Here is a 16458-nt window from a genome sequence, read left to right as displayed (position 1 = left end):
TTTCCCTGCTTATTGAGAGCTGTGTACAATTCTACAATAAACAGAATAGACAAATGAGACAGAACAGCATAATCTAGAAGAGACATACTTCAACGTTTCATATATTAAGACTACGCTCAGTCACTTCAAGGTTAACTTTGGCACAGTTACAGGTTTAGGGCTCATCTGTTGTGTCTGTCCATCTTTTTACTATCTGCATCATTAACTTTATTATGAGGTTTAACTTTGGGAGAGTCCAGGACAGGGCGGTGCAGGACCAGAATACTGAAGAGATGTGCTAGTATGTATTGAATATTTTAACCTCCTTCTCACAGTTAAAAAAAGCTATTAAAGGCCTAGCTTCTTTGGTAATGAGAGCTGCGTGTTCCTGCTCTGCTTCTCTAATTTTCGAGAAAGGCTGAGTTTTATAATCTGAGGGTATTACCGTATTGGTCCAAATATAAGACGACCCTGATTATAAGACGACCCTCCCTTTTTCAAAAATTCAAAAAGCCAAATATTGTTTTCATAAAGAAAATAATTTTATTTAAAAATAATTCTAATAAAAACACATTGAATAAAACAAGGTAGGCTGTTGTTTTTAACATCTTTTAAATACAATAATATTTTCAATATCTTTTTAGATGAAAGTGTCACATTTAAATTAATGGTTAATATTTCCAAGGCCTTCAGCTGGATGACTGCTCTGGTAATGGGCATCCCATCATTAAGTTTTTCTGTCACGTAATCACACACTCTCCTGTCAATTTCTTGGAAGCAGCCGCTTTGAGCATGGATGTATTAAGAGGTTAGGCTTTGAGGACCACCACGGTAAGATTTCCGTTTGCATTTTTAGACGGTGTAACATCTCCATGACAACGCCTCGTTGTGCTTCTGTTCTACTTCCGACTTCTAGGCTTTTTGTAGCTGGATATATCATTTGTTTCGTCTATGTATGAATGTGGATAATGTTAGAGATAGTGAGATGCTTGCTACAGTTACACTTCTAGTGATGAATCAGCGAAAACACGTTTTATTTCTCTGAGTCACGGCTTTGTTCTAATGCCGCTGGGCTCTCTCTCTCTCTTCAGTCACTCTCTATCTCTCTCCACCATATAACATTACCGTGCTTTTGGGCGCTCGTTGAGGCTCCGTCTTAAACTCTGCTTTTTCGACCAGCTGTTTGTAACATTAAAATAAAATGGATTATGGATCATTTTATTTCTATAGTTTATAGCTGACTTCTCTATTGGCTGTTGAAACAGGTGATGTCCCTTACGTTCTGCGACTTGAACAGCTGAAAGTCTAGACCCCAATTATAAGACGACTCCACTTTTTCTGACTTTTTTCTAGGACAAAACCCTGTCTTATATTCGGACCAATACGGTAAGTTGGAACACTGAAGTCAACCTCTTTTCTAACAAGAATTTGACTGCAGTGTGCCTGCTTGAATGATAGAAACATGGTTTACCGTGAATTGAAATGTCTTGTTGTATAAGAGTCTTGTGCCATTCTCTTTCATATCCTTGCATGTGTGTCCCACTCTCTGCAAAGCTTTTTTCAAGGAGGTCTATACACTGACTTTGCCCTCCCACTGCTTCTCCTTAGGACACCTGAATCGTATGGCTTATCGGCTAAGCATCCAATGCCACATTTGTTTATATCCCAGGTTTCCCCAGTTAGACCTGTCAGGCTATCAGTGAGTAGAATCTCCATTGCTATAAAGAGAGCAGGATGAAGTGTGAAGTAAAAGTCTCATTAAATTTTTAAGCTGCCAAGTGTGAGCACAATCCCCCTGCCAGGCGGCTCCCAGCTGCCTAGAGAGCCACTGAAGGAAGGGGAGTTAAACAGGGAGGATAAAAAAGGCACTACAGAGATCCAGAACCAAAAGGAAAGTCTGTCTCTTTACAGTTACTTCTCATTGCCAAGGAGGCCTGGTGTCTGTCTAAGATGTACATCTAGCTATACATCCCATACTTCTTTAACTTTTAACATATGGCAGCTTGCATTAGTGCAGGGTAAAACTAGAAAGAAGACCGATCCTGTGTCCGGTATATATAGCTGTATTGGTTTCAAGTGCCACATGCTGAAGGCCTTAATGGTGTCCCAGTCTGCATTAGTTAGTTCAACTATGATTCAGCCCGCTCCAAGTGTGAGCATAAAAACCCAAATTAAGAAATACATCCATTCTTTCTGATAAAGATGATTTTAACATCCTTACCATGGACACTTTTTCATCCCCGCCTGCAAAATAAAAACTGCCTCCTTTAATCAGAATGTATTGCTACTAAAGCTGCCTGTTTCTTCACAACATATGGCATCATATTCCATCCACATTACTTACAGTACCATAGAAAAAAACTATTTTATATTCAAGCAGTTACGACTTAATATTAAGAATTCATTGGACCAGGCTGTTTTGTTTTGATGCTATGATGGGTTTCACATAACAAATTCCCTCTGTCACATTCAGAATTTGACAATTATGAGTTATCTATTTTGACCCCACTGAGTTCTATAGTGAAGCTGCGTATACAGTTTGGTGTTACAGTATATAGCTTATAATTTATGTCCTTTGCATAATACTATTTCATGCTTATTGTACTGATAAGGCATTACCACCCCTGGAATCATAAATACACATTCTCTTTGAGCATGCCCAGTCAAATAATGGATGACTGTAATCTATTAGGTTATTAGAATGTAAATTGCCTAGGTAGAAATACTTGTGGGGGGAGATGACAGATCTTAAACAATAAACAATAACTTAAAAGTATAAAGGCAGAACATTGTTAAATGAGTAGCAGAACAAAGATCTGTCATCCTTGTGAAATACTGACATTAAAACGCTGCATCTCATTGAATACACAATGGATCATTACTGTTTTCTGAACTGAACCAGCATATGTAGTATATGCTGCTTTTTTGCCCTCCACCTTTTTATTTTATCATTATTTAAGGCAGTGACATATTGATCTGTACATTAGAATAATGTGTCTTGTTGAGTATTAAATCCTGGCACTCGTGACACTTGCATATGTGTATTCTCTGTTTGAAGTAATGGAAAAGATCACATATGGATGCTTTTATTTATTTTTTAACCCTCTTTGCTCTTCTCTTCACCCTCAATCATCCTGCTCTCATTTGCTTTGATTTGTTCTGCTCTTATATTTGGATTATCTTGCTCTAGTGTTTCTGTGTCAGTCCCTGTGTCAGCTGAAACAGCCTTAAACCCAGGCTGAGCTGACTCAGATATGGAGTGAAAAATACTGCACGACTCTACGGACCTGACCCGCAACCCCCCCTACCCCTCCTTCGTCTCGGTGTATTTATGTCCCGGGACTTACTTCCTACACGGCCCTGCTGAATCCCGGCAATTTGTTTTACAGCTCTATCGTTTAAATGTTTAATTGAGCCACTCATATCTGAACAGTGGAAGTGTGTGTGTGTGTGTGTGTGTGTGTGTGTGTGTGTGTGTGTGTGTGTGTGTGAAAGCTGAACGAGGCTGCTGAGGGATGGTGGTGGTGTGTATGGGAGGCAGGTTAGGGTGTGATGGAGATCCAGCCAAGGTCTTATATGTGACCTGCCGATGCACTCCTATAATTCATACACCTACAATTTCTTCCTATCACCCTTCATAAAGTGACATTATGTCGTAGTTAGCTATTGGCAGATCATTTTTCATTTGGATGAGGACAAAGATGTATATATTTCCCACACATGCATGTAAGTGTATTTTTGCATGCACACGTGGACTTTCTCTTTCCTTCCTGACTCACACATACAATACATACAAAATGCCCACTCCTACTTTACATGAATAACACAAATGTATTCAGCTGAAGTCCTCCGAGCTGGAAAATAAGATCAGTCTGGGAGCCTTTGACCCTAGCCTGTGGCTGTACGAGCATGTGACAGTGAAACAGTGAGAGGCTCAATATAGAAAGAGTATGTATATGTATGTGTGTGTGTGTGTGTGTGTGTGTGTGTGTGTGTGTGTGTGTGTGTGTGTGTGTGCTCATGCAAATGCGCTAGCCACAAAGTGCTTCTGTTTGTACATGTTTATGTATGCACACATGCATTCATGTGTGCGTGTGTGTGCACACTCATAAACTCTGAGAAGCCAGTGCTCATGCTTTGGGGGATTGGCAGTAGATCTATCAAACTGCTGTAGTTAGTCACAGTGTTAATATTCAGTGCACTTCAACACCTCAGCTAGCGATGCTATTGGCTGGGCTTTATTCATGGTCAACAGTCACGGCCTTGGTGTGGCAGTAAAGTAAACGTGTGCGCGCGCGCACACACACACACACACACACACACACACACACACATTTATTGGTGTTTTAAGCCCCCAACGTCTCCTTCCAGGCAGCGCTGCCTGGAAGGCACTAGGATTAGGCAATGGTTATAGTTAGGGTTAAGGTTAGGTGCCTTGAAGTCAACGGTCGCAGCGCTGCCACACACACACACACACACACACACAGTTTGTCTCATGTTCATTAGAAGCATTAATAATGTATTTTAGCCCTAGAGAAGTAGGAATGAGACGTTTGCTTATAACAGTTGCAAGGTAAAAGATGCCCTTCAAAAGTTCAGTATCCTGTATTGTAGCTGTTGATGGTCTGTTTTCTATTGTTTCACTTCTTTATTCACATTTATTTAATGCATCCAAAAGGTAAGATTATTTATTTATTCATTCCATCAATGTACTTTCACGTGACTTCTTTTTGCAGTTGTAACTCAACTGCAATCAATAAGGACTCAAATGGGTATAGATAATTGGTCCAAGGTTTTTCCAGATCCTTTGCTACATTGATGGACACTTTGCTCTGAATAGCACCGTCCTACCGAGGCGTAATGGTCCACCGGTGGTCCGCTAATCTCAGCAAGGCAGGCACACTGTGCCCTCTCCTCCAGCAGCCACAGGATATGAGATGCTGATCAGATTTCTATAATCAATTTACCAGAGCAGGAGGTATAAATCCTGTCCATTCACTCATTCTCCCTCTGCCCCCCCCTCGCTCCCCAACTCTTCCTCCCCTCTCTTCTGCGCCCTGCTTATAGTTAGATGAATAATTCAGCAGCCAATGTGGTGAAAGGTGGAGTAAACAAGTCTATTGCCTAATATCCCGAGAGGCTGCCAAAGAGAGACGAGTGAGGGCAGAGAGCTAGCAGAGATAGGGGGATGGAGCAACAGAGAAGGAGGGTATCTATGGAGAATGGACATCTAGAGTCTTTCCTCATGACCTGCAGTCATTTGCACTTAGATTGACTCGGAGGTTGCGCCAAAATGGCACAGCTGGCTTCTAGTCCTTCTCTCTCCTCGCTGCCACACATTGGTAACCATTAATAATAAAATCATATAGTCAAACACAACTTCTGGGAGATAGGGTGTGAGAGAGTTCAGGGTTCCTGCTTCTCTGAGGTGAGAGTTCCGAAACAAAATTAAGTATAAAAGCAGAGTATACTTTAAGTGACTAAATAATATGGGACGCGACTCTCTGTCCGCTTGTCGGATGTCACGGACAATAACTCTATTCAGGTTTGGAGTGCAGAGTAAGTAGCTTTTATTTTGACACCATCAGGTATGAGGGACCATGCGTAAACATGAACATGAACAAATTAGCAGTATAGCTTCTGCGCTTGTTAGGATAATTATTTATCAAAGAATGGAAAAAAAATCACTGGAGTTCTCTTAAAAGTTTGTTTACTTGCAGCAAGTAGAGTCAGTTTACAGCACTTCAGCATAAGTACAGAAAATGACTTTTTATATGGAAATGGAGTAATATCACACAAAGAGAAACCTTCTTATCTCTGGTCAGGCTTGATGTCTCCTCTGCATGCCCTGCCCTGGGTTTTCTGTGCTTTCCACAAGGTCAGTGATAATCGATGATTATCATATGAGAAACATGTAAATAGTTTAACACTGACATGAAAACAACAGCATGCATAACTTTTCTAACAGCGCTCATAGTCAATTCAATACAGAGAGAATTCAGAGGACACGGTGTGCTTACATAACAAGCAAATGTAATCTCACACTGGAGTTATAGTCACTGATTATGCAAGCAGAACCACTGATTGATGACTCACCCAAAATTCAATTATCATTGTAAACAGTTTTATCTGGAAATTAGATTTTGATTTTTTTTTGTTTTTTAAGTACCATGTTAATTAAAGAGACATAAGGCTATTTATTTCTGGCTGTATCTGTTTTTAAAGCTGGGATATTTATGAGGATGGTTGCTCTTTCTCTAAATTGATTTAAAAGTTTGAAGTCGAGGGTGAGTTCAAAACTAAGAGTTTACAGGTATTAATCAAGAGAGGTGCACATAGCTATTGTGATTGGTACATAGTGTGCATGTGATGGATGTTGCGTTCTCTGTTTTTACATTTGTGAGGGAGAGAGCTGTACTTACTGGCATGGTCTGGCTACCGTGGAGGGCACTGATTGCAGACTGAGCCTCTGTATGTGTGGAGAACTTGACAAAGGCACAACCTGGAAGAGAGAACAGATGCACATCACACACATGCACACACACATACACAGGCACGCACACACACACACACACACACACACACACACAATATATTCAGTAAATGTATTCAATTGAGTGGGTTTAAAAGCCTACAGTATATTAATAAAGGATTTTGAATTGTATTTGACACCACAGAAATCACTGTGCAGCGAGTGGCTCTCATTGCACAGCAGGCTGCCCCACTCCGGGCATTAGGCAGGCAGACAAGCAGGCAGAAGCCGCAGGCTAAAGATTGCACTGATGGAGCAGAAAAGCATGCTATTTAGCACCACATGCCTGTCTGTGCATATTAAATACTAGCTAAACTAGCTGCAACTGTAATGTTTTTTAAATAGATCTTTTTTTTTTAAATAGAAAACCACTCCATTTAAGAACATTTAAGAGTTTATTGTTCCCACAACAACAATATGAACAAACAAATTATCAATATTTGTGAATATGACGATGTCTGTCCAAAGGCCAGGAACCACAGAACCAACACTCTTAGCTCTAATGTCCTTGAGGAATATTGTGAGCAGTAGATACAGTGAAAACAAGTTGAAGATAGCTTTTGTGGATTCACAAAGTGAGCTGTTGCACATTCATTATTCAATTATTCAACTGAAGTATGGCCCTCTTTCACAACTGGAAAATTTTATTTAAAGCTTCACTTTGTCTCCTTTGGAAAAACTCTAATTCTCAGTCAGTCTCTCCAGGATTTCGCTGCCTATTTTTTTAGATTGTTGCGGCCCAAAATGCCTGATTTCGCAAAAAGTTGCGATAAAAGTTGCAATTTCTTTTGTATGTTTGCTGCAATGAAGTTGCGGAAGACAGTGAAAACTGCAAAAAAAGTTGCGTTCTTTAAAAACAAAAAGGAAACTTTTGGGGAGAATACAATTACTCTGGGCTGAGATTTCCTATGTAACCTTACTAAAAAGGCTCAGGATGCTGCAAATGTTGGTATAATATGAAAATGACTGGTGGATTTAAGACAAAATAATAATTTATTGAATGAATCAAATCTGAACATATGTGTCAGTGGCTTGTTGATCTTTACATTGTTAGTTAATTTCCTATCCTGGCCTGGCCTGGGACACACATTTATACGGTTTGATAAAGTACTTATTGGACTTTAACTTATCGTTGCACTTATAATAACGAGCATAGCTGTCCTCAATTTAGGACATTGTAGTATAGTATCTAGTATCTAGACTAGTATGGTGTCCCTGTGTACCCATGCTTAAAAAAATTAAAATAAAGGTAACAATAATAACAATATTGATGTTTATGTTTAAAAAAATAATGAAACCTTATCCATTTACCATCTTTATCCAGTTGTTTTTCTGGATGCACTGGATGAAAGGTAGAGACCACTGGTACATGATCAGCCTATCACAAAGCTAACAAATGAACACACACTCTCAATGATACATGTGTGTGCAGATTATACATTGCCCCTTGCATGTCTCTGGAGTGAGTTTATGTAACTTAGAGGGCAGAAGAAACCCAAACACATAAACTCTCCACCCAGAAACATGTGAGGACTGAACCTGGGTCTGTTGCAGTGAGGCAGGAGTACTAACTACTGAGCCACCATCCCCTCTTATAATTATACCCTATTTCACTTAATTTCATTTCATTTTAAGTTTCTTTTCTATTCTTATTTAATCTTTCATACTTTATTCTTCTTATCTTATTAGCTCGACCCAGCCGCCCTGCCATTCTTCCCCTCATAATGGGCTTACCCCTGTGGACACCAGCCAATCAAGATGCCCATTCAGCTGTCAAACCACCGCCCCCTATTGAGATATGGATAGAAAAGAGCTATAGCTTGGTATGACCTGTACAAGGACTTTGCTACAGTAGTACAAACTATATGCCAATATAATTATGAATTTAACTCTTAACATACTTTGCAAGCTGCAGTATGCCCTGCCTCTGTTTAGCTTTTTTAATTAACCAAACAGGAGTGTTAATATGTTATTGAGACTGTGCAACTGTTCAATAGCTAGGGAGGATAACAAATAAATAAAAAAAAAGGTAAACTTTGATATGCTATTCTGCACTAAAAGGATTTTGTGATGGCCAAGTGCAAAACAGATCTGTTTTTACCCGCAAGGGTTATTGGGGATGTTTTTATTAGAACAAAAAAAAACTAATATAGACACTCATCAGCAGACAAAGATGAACATGATAGTGATGTTTGTAGTCTGATGTTTTCAATGTTAGAACAAAAAAAATTTACTTAGAGCGTGTTGTATGAGCCACAGAGAGGAATGCAACTTCCACTAGTGGAAGTTTACTTAAAGTGCTCATATTATGCTTCTTGGCTTTTCCCCTTTCCTTTATTGTGTTATATATCTTTTTGTGCATGTTATAGGTTTACAAAGTGAAAAAGCCCAAAGTCCACCCCAAAGGGACTTCCAGAGAAAACACTGTTCACAAACTGCTCCAAACAGCTCTATAGTAGTCCAGCCTTTACTTCCGTGCCGAACATGCTTCACTTTGTAACACGTTATACTGCTCGCCTAGCTGCTAGCGTGGCGCTCCCTCATGCTCTGCAACTGACAAGCTTACTGCGCATGTGCGACTCCCAACAAAGATGGTACAGAAGTGTGATGTCTCATTCTGTAGCTAAAACAGAGAGCTCAACACACAGGGTGAAAAGAGGAGCTGCAGCAATGTGCAGTACAACAAATATATGATGTTTTCTGAAAATTAAACCACATAAATCTATTCTGGTACAACCTCTAAATACAATTATGAACCTGAAAATGAGCATAATATGAGCACTTTAAATGTAAGCATCACTTTAATGTAATGGCTAGTAAAGATGGAGCCGACTACTAAATACTGCTGGGTAGCTTAATCTATGATAACGCATCAGGATTTATTTGTTGATTATATATTTTGTAAAAAAATGTGAATCTATAAAGTAACTAGTAACTAAAGTGCATTATTTGCCTGTCAAATGTAGAAGTATGAAGTGGAACTATAGTACTCAAGTAAAACTTAAAAACTGTTAATAAAGCTATAGTGCACCCCCATGAGGAATTCTAAGCAATGACAACAACACTGTTGTTACATCCACATGATACAAGCCTTCCATAATTGTGCACTGCCCCCACCCATCCTCCACGCAGTTACTAGTAGCCAAGGAGGACACGGAGGATTAAAAAAACATGATGGACTCTGCAGAAGAGGTTATTATCTTCAGTCGAGTTTCTGCGCGCATAAGTCGCCAGATGACACCATTTTCAAAACATAGCCATACTGAGAAATACAGAGAGAGTTGTGTGGAGCTGATAGTCTTAATTAGCTTTGTATCAACTCAGTTGGCAATGGCTTCAATGTAACGTCAATGTAAAGTTACGCACTAAAGCTTTAAGTAAATGTACTTAGTTACTTTCCACCACTGGCAACTTCCCTTGGCTGCAACCATGCTCACAGCGGGGACACTTAAATTATTTGACATCCATCTTTCCCTTCTCCTCAAAACCACTCAGGACGCTCTGGCTTCAAACCCCTTTAGATATAATTCCACAACAATTTCTATAAGCGCTGGCTCAGGAATAGGCTTTAGGGAATGAAAAACCACTGGTCCCTTTGCTCTTTGCTGCATGTCAGAGGGAATTGATATCTCCAAAGGTTTTTGCCTGTCTTAAAAAGACATGCAGGATATCAACCACACTACAGTACCTGAGTTACAGTAAGGGTCTGCAGTACATCCATAGGACAAAATGCTTCAGATTAACAATTTGCAATGCAGAAACGAGATACATGCTGAGAAAGTTTGTGATAGCAAAGTCAGCGGTTTAAAATTACTAGCATTTTTTTAATAATTGCAGCATTTGATGGGATTTACAACTACTCATAACATTGGGTTTCTTGTTTTTCTGGTGACTAACCCCATCCCCCTGCATAGTCTTGGTTTTGTATCTGGCCTTCTGATTTCATCGCAGATATGTCCATTTAAAACTTCCCTGTCTGTCTTCAAACAAAGAAAATAAAAATATGATCCCCTTCTTAAATATGACAATATTTTGAAATGCTTCAATTTTTGTGGGCCTGCTGTTACATATTAAATAATACAATCTCTACAAACGGAACAGAAAGATAAAGTCTAAACAACTAATAGCCCTGCAACTCCTCTTATAGTTCCTTAATATGAAAGACAGACATCAATCAAACTTTTTTGTCACTGCCTGCAGCAGACTAGCACATCAAACAGAGCGGCGTAAAAATGTTTGTAATTATGTGCTATTTGACCTATATCTGATGCATATGTCACATATGTTTTTCATACCCCAGTTGATGTAGACACGCTCACACACACACTGTCACTTCTCTGTCAGTGACCTAAATAAAGCTGACAACTGTATCATGGCCCCTACCTTTGCTGTTTCCGTCAGGACCTCTTAGGACCGTGCACTCCTCGATGACTCCGTAGGGTTCGAAGAGGCGGTAAACATCCTCCTCAGTCTGTTGTTTGTTCAGCATCCCAACAAACAACTTCCTGTCTTCTGGAACAAACAACGAGACAACATGTTAAATTATAACTTTGACCTAAATTACTAAACCAATTTGAAAACATAGAATCGTGGAAAAACATCATCGTTAGTGGAATGGGGTTTAATTTAGATGAAGTCTCTTTTTCCATGGAAGCAAACACAGATATATAGTACGTTCACAAAGCCTTGGTTTATTTAGCACTGGTTGGGCTCGAGTCACATTGTATTATCTCTTTTCCAAGACTGATCATTTTATTCTCTAGTATAACTGGATTTAGTCCCATATGGCCACATATACTCTAGCTGCTGGGGGTAAGTGAGTGGTCAGGGGCTGGGGTGGAAGAGCAATGGAAAGACTAATGAAGAGGTTTCACACACACACACACACACACACACACACACACACACACACACACACACACACACACACACACACACACACACACACACACACACACACACACACACACACACAGACCCAAGACAATGAGCAAGTCTTTGGTCCTTTAAAAGAACCAGGGGCTCCAGGCAGCTCTAACCTCCTACACAGCACACTGTACTGGCTTTTACCACTCTCTCCCTGGGTCTCTGTCTCTCTTTCCTCTTTATTAATCTCTCTCTCCCCTCTCTCTTTTCTGCCTTTCTTTTTCTCTCGCTGATTCTACATTTTTCAACTTCATTCTTTTTTCAACTGCCTCCCTGCCTTCCTCTCTTTATCTCTCTCTTACTCCACTAATTGCTGCTGATCCAGTATTTTTTGTGTAGCCACAGAAATATTTCAGTATGCTCTTCAGTGAACAATGGCGTGTCTCTCCTACGAGCAGGCTGGGAGACATGCCATGAATAACGCTGACTTTTCAATAGATAGCCTGTATGCTATTGAGTCCTGTTAAATGCTGTGGGATCTGATCTTTACCTCGACCTGACACACTGTGTTTACTGATGTACTCTGGCCTTGTATGATTAATGCTACAGTGCAGCGAGTCTCTGCTGGCAACAGAGGCAGTAAAACCTTCCCTTTATACAGATTGTTTCTCCAACTCTGACCTGTGAAGTCACAGTGGAGAGACTGAGTGAGAGACAGGACTAGCGGCCGCTGCTATGAAGAGGTTGAGAGCGGCATAAATTGCTGCCAGAGGTATTGCACAGTGTCAGGGTGACCTGTGACGACTACTGAGTGTGTCGTGTTGTTCTCGTTTCCTGACCCAGACACAAGCCGATACCCACATTCCAGCAGTGGGCATGGCAGCGAGTGCATGCACACAGGGCACCCAGCTAGGGTTTCAGCACTGAGCACCACCAATGATGCACCTTTAAAATAATCACCCGTGTCAGAGTGTTGTCTAGGAAGGGGCGTCCCTCGTGCTGGCTCCTTATTGCAAGTGGCAGGATCAGAGGCTATGTATCAAAACGGAAGTGATGCAATGTGACATCTGTCAGGGCGGATTGGAGAGCATTTTTCTGCAAAAAAAGGAAAGCCCTGAACTGGAAAATGAAAGGCCAAGATGGTCCTTCCTTTTGCTGGAGGGAGAATATAAATTCTGACGTTGGATGTGGGGAGATGAGTCGAGGAAGGGGGGGGGAGGGGCTGAACTGCACAAAATTTCCTGAATGCCGCCAGACCACATCTCATATACACTCGTATACAGCCAGAGAGCCACACACAGCAGACAGAACCACCCATGCAACCGCAGTGGCTCTTTGCGTTCCTCACTAGCGCTACTTTGGCTGTAACGTCCTTCTTCAAGTAGATGATGGGGATCTCACAAGTTTTGAATTAATGCATGACCCTATCAATTTCATATGAGCTGCGCTCTGACAATCATACTACGAACAGCTCACATGTGGCATGTCTTGAAATACGACATCACATCCATCCTTCAGCTGAAAGATTGCTGACTGGCAACGTCACCTCCAGCTGAATGGAATAATATTTATAAGACTCCAAGTATAGCGGGATCATTGGCCGCTATATATCACATTACTGTGTAATATTGGTTCACAGTGAGCTCCACAAAAGCCTTACACATTGGATTCATGTTCAGTCTGCTGGCTTTTTGCATTACACCTGAAGGCGATACTAATCTGAACACACAAGCAGGAGTTGTCGGCAATGTAAGAAAGATGTGACTTTATATTCATTTTGTATTTACGACAGTAGCATTTAGCAGGAGTTCATCATCTGTGGCTGAGAAAGAGATGGAGTGCATGTTCTGCAAAGTGAGTGTGCTTTGAAAGCAAGCTAACAACGCATGAAAACAGATCATCTAGGAGATCTGTTCCACCGTCTAGGATTCTGCTATGGCTGCTCTGAACTAAAATGCTACCTTGGGAATTCAGGTGTTGTGTTCATCGCCAATAGAAACATTATCACATTTATCTACAACACTGCAGCACAGGCAGTGTGCAAACAGACACACAGAGAGTGCAAAACACCTACAGTCATTTATATATATCTGAAAGGGGGTGGACAAAAAGGAGAAAAAGAGGGAGAGATGCCCCACCATGACCACACACATAGTAGACACACAACGAGCTGCATGTCCACTGTTACATGTAACTATCACATTAACAACAACAACTTACTTTTTCTTCAGGGCACCTATTGTTTAGACTAGTGCTGTCTAATTTGTGTTTTTCGGTACATAGACATGTGAAGTCTCACAGACCCACAAAAATAGCATCACCACTAACACGTTAACCAGTATGATTGCTGATGAACTGCTATTGTTGCTAACTTCCATCCATCGGCCGCTGCTTGTTTCCTGTGGTCTGTCCACAGGCATCTGACGAAACAGATGCGCTCTATCAATCCAGCTGTCTACACACTTTTTTCTTCTGAGTTTTACGCTCGTAACTACAGTGACTGGGGCTGTAGCTGTTATCGCTGGCCTAGTGGCCACAGCTGCATTACAAGCGGCAACATATTATGTTTCGAATAATCCTGCTTCATCGGTTTGTTATTCTACTGAAATGCAAAGCTGGGTATATGTGATATTCGTCTGAACTAAAGAAACTAAAATAACATTTGTTGTCTCTGATTGTGGTTCCCTCATCAGCCTGCCTGTTTAAACAGAGTCTAAAATCCTGATCTTTGTTCTGACATTATCTTTACGTCAGTGTTGGCTCCCTTGTTCCAAGAATGTCCACCTCAGATACTTTCAGGACTTCTCCAAGCTCAGCTGAGCTCAGTCTTTACAATAGCTCAAGAGCATTCAGCCTCAGAGTTTCTCTATGCATTCATGTCTATTCCTCAGCGATGCAGTACAGTTCACGCAGTATATCATCCGACGACATATTCCATATTTATAGGAACTGAACCCCTAGCTGGGTGAAGAGATCTCCTCACTCAGAGATCTACAAGCTACATAACCCTTCATTATATGCAGCAGGTAACATCAAACAACTTGACTCCATTTAAGCTTTTCCAACTGCTTCATTTTCACTGCGTAATATAAGATGGTTTACTCACTGGATAGAGAAGCTATTGGGAACTGGATCTTTAGCCAAAGTCAACTGCCTTTTACATAATTAATAGGATGTCATGACAAGAATGTTTCTGATTGAATCATGTTTTTGGTTCAGTGAACTGACCTGTCAGTCAAACGCAACCCTAAAGCATTCTGTAAAGCTGAGAGGTTAAAACATGATTTGGAGGCTCTTTTCTCTTTTGCAATTTTACAAAACAGCTGAGTCATCTTTCTGTTCCAGCTATTCACCTGTGGTAAATGCATTCTACTGTATAGATGAATACAAAATAAGACAAGAAATTATGAGTTTTTTTTTTTTTGATTACATCACAACAAAGCCTAGTGAGCAGTAATACAGTAGCATCCTAAATAAAAGCGCTATAGTGTTAACAGTGAAGTGGCGTTACCTAAAAAATTCAGGGGTCTAATAACCACCAGCAACTTAACTGTGAAAACTGTGCAGCATGCTGGAATTAAGATGCATTTACAGCTCACTGGCAGAGTACTGTATGCAACTTCATTGTGGCACACCACTGCTATCTGGAAATTCACCCCCCATCATGTTTAATTTACTCTACTAAACAGATGCTTGTTTAGAATAAATGCTTTGGAAATTAAACTCTGGACTAATGAAATGGCAGTGTGCTGCCTGGTTATACATACTGAAGATTACTGGCTCCATTTGGACTCTTTCTAATCAATATAAGGTTTTCAGTATGAGCGCATTGGCCTTGTGTGAAGCCTTTGAGCCACTTATATAATATTTCATATCTTAATTCTTCATGCTTTAGTCTGACCACTACATATGCATGATAAACAATACCACTGTAATGTCTTCCCTTTAAATGTGCTCCAAATACACACAATACTTTCTTTGGTTACATAATGTTTATTTCCACTGGAAGTTTGAAGGATTTTCTGTTCATAGAGTAAACTGTATATACTTACTGCAGCACAGTCCAGTATACTGTAGACTTATTACTGTATGCTCCATGATTACATTGCAGATTGGTGAGGATTTTGACAGTGAAATAAGACTCATTGAATAGCAATGGGGCCAAGTAAGGGTTTTTGGAGCAACAAAAGAAAGAAAAGGAGAGAACTAGGGGAAACAGAGTTGTAGAGAAGAAGAGAGAGAGAGAGAGAGAGAGAGAGAGAGAGAGAGAGAGAGAGAGAGAGATTGAGAGAGAGAGAGAGAGGAAGAGAGTGAATGTGTAGGAGACTGAGAACTGTAAATTGATGTGCATACAGTCCTGCAGTCCTTGATAAGCCAGGATGGATGAAAGAGGAGCACCATTGGAGTTGGTAAATCATTGTCAGGGGTAGGGAGGATGAGGCAAGGCAAGGGTGGGTGGAGACTGAGAGGGGGAGGGATGTGAATGGGGGTGATGCGGGGAAAGAAAGCATACCAACTGCCTTAGGTGCTCTCTGGTTTTCAAATTTCCCTTCCCTGTCTGTCTCTTTCTCAATCGTTGCAACAGCAAGCGAGTAGGGATGGAAGGAGGGAGAGAGATATTGTGACAGAGGGAGAGAGCGAGAGAGAAAATGCACTAGTCAAAAGGATGGTGAGGTTGCTATGACAACTATTTATACAGCCGCCTGTCAGTCATGTTTCATTGGAGTTTGGAGAGGAATGAAGGGAGGAGAGGAGTTGTAGAAGAAGAGGTTGGAGAAGGGTCATTTCTCCATCTGTCTGCTGAGCCGGTGTGTAAATTTGACTGTCAGGCTTGGAGATAAGGACAAATTATGAACAATATTAGCTGGCTGATAAAAGCGAACAATAATGAATGGATAAATATATTAAAACCAAATGAGATAGCATCCAGGCAGAAACAGGGGCCCTGAGAAGCCATCCAGGTTTTCTCATTTGGAGGGGAAGATAAGAGCTGCAGAGAGGCTGTGAGGAGGGGAAGGATCCACCGTATTAGAGCTAGCTACTGTAGCGTACTTCCTTGTCTAAAGAGAGAAAGAAAGAAT

General features: G+C 40.7%; 1 protein-coding gene across 25 annotated transcripts in view; it reads right to left on the bottom strand.

Moving 5' to 3' along the window:
* The window catches only part of celf5a (cugbp, Elav-like family member 5a), a 195720-nt gene that overhangs the window by 22581 nt on the left and 156681 nt on the right, over nt 1-16458 (bottom strand). For 16 of the 25 annotated variants that reach the window (XM_078259254.1, XM_078259231.1, XM_078259243.1 and 13 more), the window contains 2 exons: nt 10895-11023; nt 6402-6481 (listed from right to left, as the gene is read on the bottom strand). In XM_078259254.1, the coding sequence (XP_078115380.1) occupies nt 6402-6481; nt 10895-11023 (209 nt within the window). Of the gene's footprint in view, nt 1-6392; nt 6482-10894; nt 11024-16458 lie in introns of all 25 variants that reach the window. The other 9 variants (XM_078259236.1, XM_078259248.1, XM_078259240.1 and 6 more) reach the window with 2 other exon arrangements.

The sequence above is a fragment of the Sander vitreus genome, chromosome 9 (genome assembly GCF_031162955.1).
Source record: "Sander vitreus isolate 19-12246 chromosome 9, sanVit1, whole genome shotgun sequence".
In the NCBI taxonomy this organism is placed as follows: domain Eukaryota; kingdom Metazoa; phylum Chordata; class Actinopteri; order Perciformes; family Percidae; genus Sander; species Sander vitreus.
The sequence above is the reverse complement of the archived record's forward strand: the minus strand, read 5'-3'. Positions and strand labels throughout refer to the sequence as shown.